Genomic DNA, 1,380 nt, shown 5'->3' on the forward strand with positions numbered 1-1,380 from the left:
ATCACTCGTACGCACAATTTAAGAACAAATCTGTGCGTACGAACGGTTCTTGCATGAGGCCCATTGACTCTACTCTGAGGTCCCTCGCCTTATTTCCAAGGTTGAGCTGCTTGGATCCAGGATCTCATCCTTTCAGTAAGAATCCAGCCCTCAGAACCAGGTGAGGGACAGAAACAGCTCCTTCTTCACCACAGCAGACCAGAGCAACATTACTGTGACAAGGCTGTGGATTCATCACCTGCTCCATCACAAACCAATCTCGTAGAGACTGGACTACCTCTGCTTGAGGTAAGAGTCTTCATTGGTCATCAATGGCTGTTCCACTACACATATCTGCTAAAACTAGACGCGAGACCCTGAGGTTCCCAAACTGGACTCCTCCTACCCATGATCTTGTCCTTAACCACCACCAACAGGAGATAAGGAATAGGGGTGACAGTCCTGATGGAGTCCAACCTGGACTGCTTAAACAGCTTTTACTTTGGTTACACAGGTATCAGCAACACTGGGACCCAGAGTTGTTGATTACTTTGGGGGCATGATTAGAAAATCCTTCAAAAGCATGTGACACATGTGGACAGGACTAAGTCCTTAATGAAGAATGTAAAACTGTTTTTAAGTAACCTTGTCCTACGTTAAAGAAAGATGTCAGACTAAAATGTATTGAATAGTTTAAACTCCAGCTAAAAACACTGGACAATCCCCATTCTGGAGTCAACCTTCCACCTGAGCTGGATGTTTGATACCTACTTCATGTACAGGGCGAGGTCAGTAGCCAGGATCGCCCTTTCAATCATCTTCAGAGTGATCTTGTACTCGTCCAGAGAGAGACCACTTAGGATCTGGTTTCCCTGCAGAGACAGACTCGTGTGAGAGTAGGAAGACCTCCAGCAAGATCTCCATAAACACAGACATAGCGTCCAGAATTAGATTCTATGCTCTGATACYTCACTGGTTAGACCATTAAGGTGTTGCCATGACAGCTGTAAACAGAAAAAACACACGAAAATAAAAGAAACTAAATAAATCCAGACCATTCCTGGAGTGTTTCCATATCTGTATGTTGACCAATTGTTCCAGCTCTGCTGTGTTTGAAGAGCTTCTGAACACAAGTGTTTGGATTACTCAGCCTGAATCTGCAAACAGCTTTGTTTCTTCATCAGGCAGCGTGGAGCTGAGAGCTGCTGCAGGTAGGAGAGGAGTTAGAGTTTGATATGAGGCTGCAAAGATCAGAGCTGGCTCATCACACAGTTCAGTGATGAGCTGATAAACAAGACAGAGAGAGCTGACAGTCACTCCCAACCTGCTGCTGTGTAGAGAGAGAGAGAGAGAGAGAGAGAGAGAGAGAGAGAGAGAGAGAGAGAGAGAGAGAGAGAGAGA

The 1,380-nt window shown here is 45.4% G+C and overlaps 1 protein-coding gene across 1 annotated transcript in view; it reads right to left on the reverse strand.

Moving 5' to 3' along the window:
• Positions 1-1,380, reverse strand: part of pde5ab (phosphodiesterase 5A, cGMP-specific, b) — a gene marked incomplete at its 5' end in the record, with an annotated part of 76,335 nt that overhangs the window by 9,592 nt on the left and 65,363 nt on the right. Inside the window, 1 exon segment of the mRNA XM_014017476.1 lies at positions 751-851. Coding sequence (XP_013872930.1) covers positions 751-851 — 101 coding nt within the window.

The sequence above is a fragment of the Austrofundulus limnaeus genome, unplaced genomic scaffold, assembly GCF_001266775.1.
Source record: "Austrofundulus limnaeus strain Quisiro unplaced genomic scaffold, Austrofundulus_limnaeus-1.0 Scaffold169, whole genome shotgun sequence".
NCBI lineage: Eukaryota > Metazoa > Chordata > Actinopteri > Cyprinodontiformes > Rivulidae > Austrofundulus > Austrofundulus limnaeus.